Below are 2173 nucleotides of genomic sequence, written 5' to 3'. Positions count from 1 at the left end.
TTTTTATTTATTTCAATATATTTTTATTGATTTCAGAGAGGAAGGGAGAGAGGGAGAGAGTGATAGAAACATCAGTGATGAGAGAGAATCACTGATCAGCTGTCTCCTGCATGCCCCACACTGGGAATCGATAGGGAATGGGACTGTAACCTTCTGAGTCATAGATTAATAGGCAACCACTGAGCCACACCGGCCGGGCTCATTTGCTCTTTAAACGGTTGAATTTTGGTTTTTAGCACAGCTAAAATGGCCCTGTCATCTCAAAATTCTCTCGGGCCACAAACAACCCGTATTCTTCCAGTCAGAACGGTGCTTCTGTATCTTAAATATACCAATTCCATTTCTCGAGAAATATGCAACCAAATTTTTGGAATCCGAAGATTCAGATATTGATGTTGATACCTGAACACCCAGCTGAGGTTCTTCCCGGGACCGTGTCTCTCGAAGTTGAAGAATAAAAATCTTGGCCCCTAGCCGGTTTGGCTCAGTGGATAGAGCGTTGCCCTGTGGACTGAAGGGTCCCGGGTTCGATTCCAGTCAAGGGCACATGCTCAGGTTTCGGGATTAATCCCCAGTAGGGGGCGTGCAGGAGACAGCTGATCAATGATTCTCTCTCATCATTGATGTTTCTCTCTCTCTCTCTCTCTCTCTCTTCTCTCTCTCTCTCTCTCCCTGTTTCTTCCTCTCTGAAACCAATAACATATATTTTAAAAAAGAATAAAAATCTTGGACCAGAAGATTTTTATCATCGGATTCATTGGACGGGGAGGAGGTCCCAGAGAGGGCGGCCACCAACGCCCTCTTATCGAGGGGCTTATCTTTGCTAGAGCTTCCCCATTTCCTCCTGCACGTTACCTCCCGATTGGTCTACCCTTTGGGTAGTCTCAGTTTATTTAAGTCTCTCCAGCCACATTGCAACTAAGCGCTCCTCCCGTGCCACCCAGCAGCAGCAGCATTATAACTAGGCGTTCTGCTATGCCCGTGTGGTTTGGCACCTAGAACTTGCTTCTTCTCCCTTCCGGCTCAGCCTCTCTGCCTAACGGCCCCTCACTCCTCTCAAGGTTGGGCCTGAAGACCCGCTAGCAATCGCTCCTCTGAAGCGCCCAGGACCTCGGTTTCCACAGAACAGAGAGAAGTGTGACCCTGAAGGACAGCGATGAAATGGTTGGGGGCAAAACCGGACGCCAAAGGCAGAGAATCTAGGTTTACCCCAAAGTTGCCCAGCTGGAAATGTCAGGCCTGGACAACATGGGCTGCAAAGTCAAAATGGCTCGGACAACATGGGCTGCAAAGTCAAAAATGGCTCTCTCTCTCTCTCTCTCTCTCTCTCTCTCTCTCTCTCTCTCTCTCGTTTACTGTTTTAACTCACGGAGAAACCTTGTGCTCTAAAAATCCTATCCTACTTCCCTAGCCCGGTTTGGCTCAGTGGATAGAGCAGTGGTTCTCAACCTTCCTGATGCCGCGACCCTTTCATACAGTTCCCCATGTTGTGGTGACCCCCAACCATAACATTATGTTCGTTGCTACTTCATCACTGTCATGTTGCTACTGTGATGCATCGTCATGTAAATATCTGATCTGCAGGATGTCTTTTCATGGTTACAAACTGAACATAAGGAAAGCAGAGTGATTCATCACAAAACAATATGTAATTATGTATGTGTTTTCCGATGGTCTTAGGCGACCCCTGTGAAAGGGCCGTTCGACCCCCCCCCAAAGGGGTCGCGACCCACAGGTTGAGAACCGCTGGGACAGAGCCTCTGCCTGCCCGGTTCTGGGCTCCATCCCCAGCAGGGGGCGTGCAGGAGGCAGCCGATCAGTGGTTCTTTCTCATCATTGATGTTTCCCTCCCGTCCTCGCTGAAATATATATATATTTATTTGTAAAAATCCTAGCCTACCTAAAACGTGGTTGTGTGCATCATCACAGCACTTGCCTGGGGCAGCCAAGTCCCCGGCCTGGAGGAGCCGGGCTTTGGGATCAGGGCCCGCATTCCGCCCCTATCTCGAGTTTGTGGTTTCCAAGGAAACAGCCCGCAGGGATGATAAACCCTCCAACCGCTCAGCGGGCGCCTATCTCAGCGGCGGCTTCGTTTAAATCGAGCCCCCTCCCCGGACCAGGCAGGTCCCCGTGGGGCGCGGTCTCCACGCAGTACAACCGGGGCCCCAGTTTC

At 50.2% G+C, this 2173-nt stretch overlaps 1 protein-coding gene across 1 annotated transcript in view; it reads right to left on the bottom strand.

Annotated features, from left to right (window-relative positions):
• The window catches only part of ZNF114 (zinc finger protein 114), a 9287-nt gene extending 7294 nt beyond the window's left edge, over positions 1-1993 (bottom strand). The window contains exon 1 of the mRNA XM_006769958.2: positions 1937-1993. Within this exon, the coding sequence (XP_006770021.2) occupies positions 1937-1993 (57 nt within the window). The remainder of the gene's footprint in view (positions 1-1936) is intronic.
• Between the last annotated feature and the right edge of the window lie 180 nt (positions 1994-2173).

Source organism: Myotis davidii, unplaced genomic scaffold (genome assembly GCF_000327345.1).
Source record: "Myotis davidii unplaced genomic scaffold, ASM32734v1 scaffold464, whole genome shotgun sequence".
In the NCBI taxonomy this organism is placed as follows: domain Eukaryota; kingdom Metazoa; phylum Chordata; class Mammalia; order Chiroptera; family Vespertilionidae; genus Myotis; species Myotis davidii.
The sequence above is the reverse complement of the archived record's forward strand: the minus strand, read 5'-3'. Positions and strand labels throughout refer to the sequence as shown.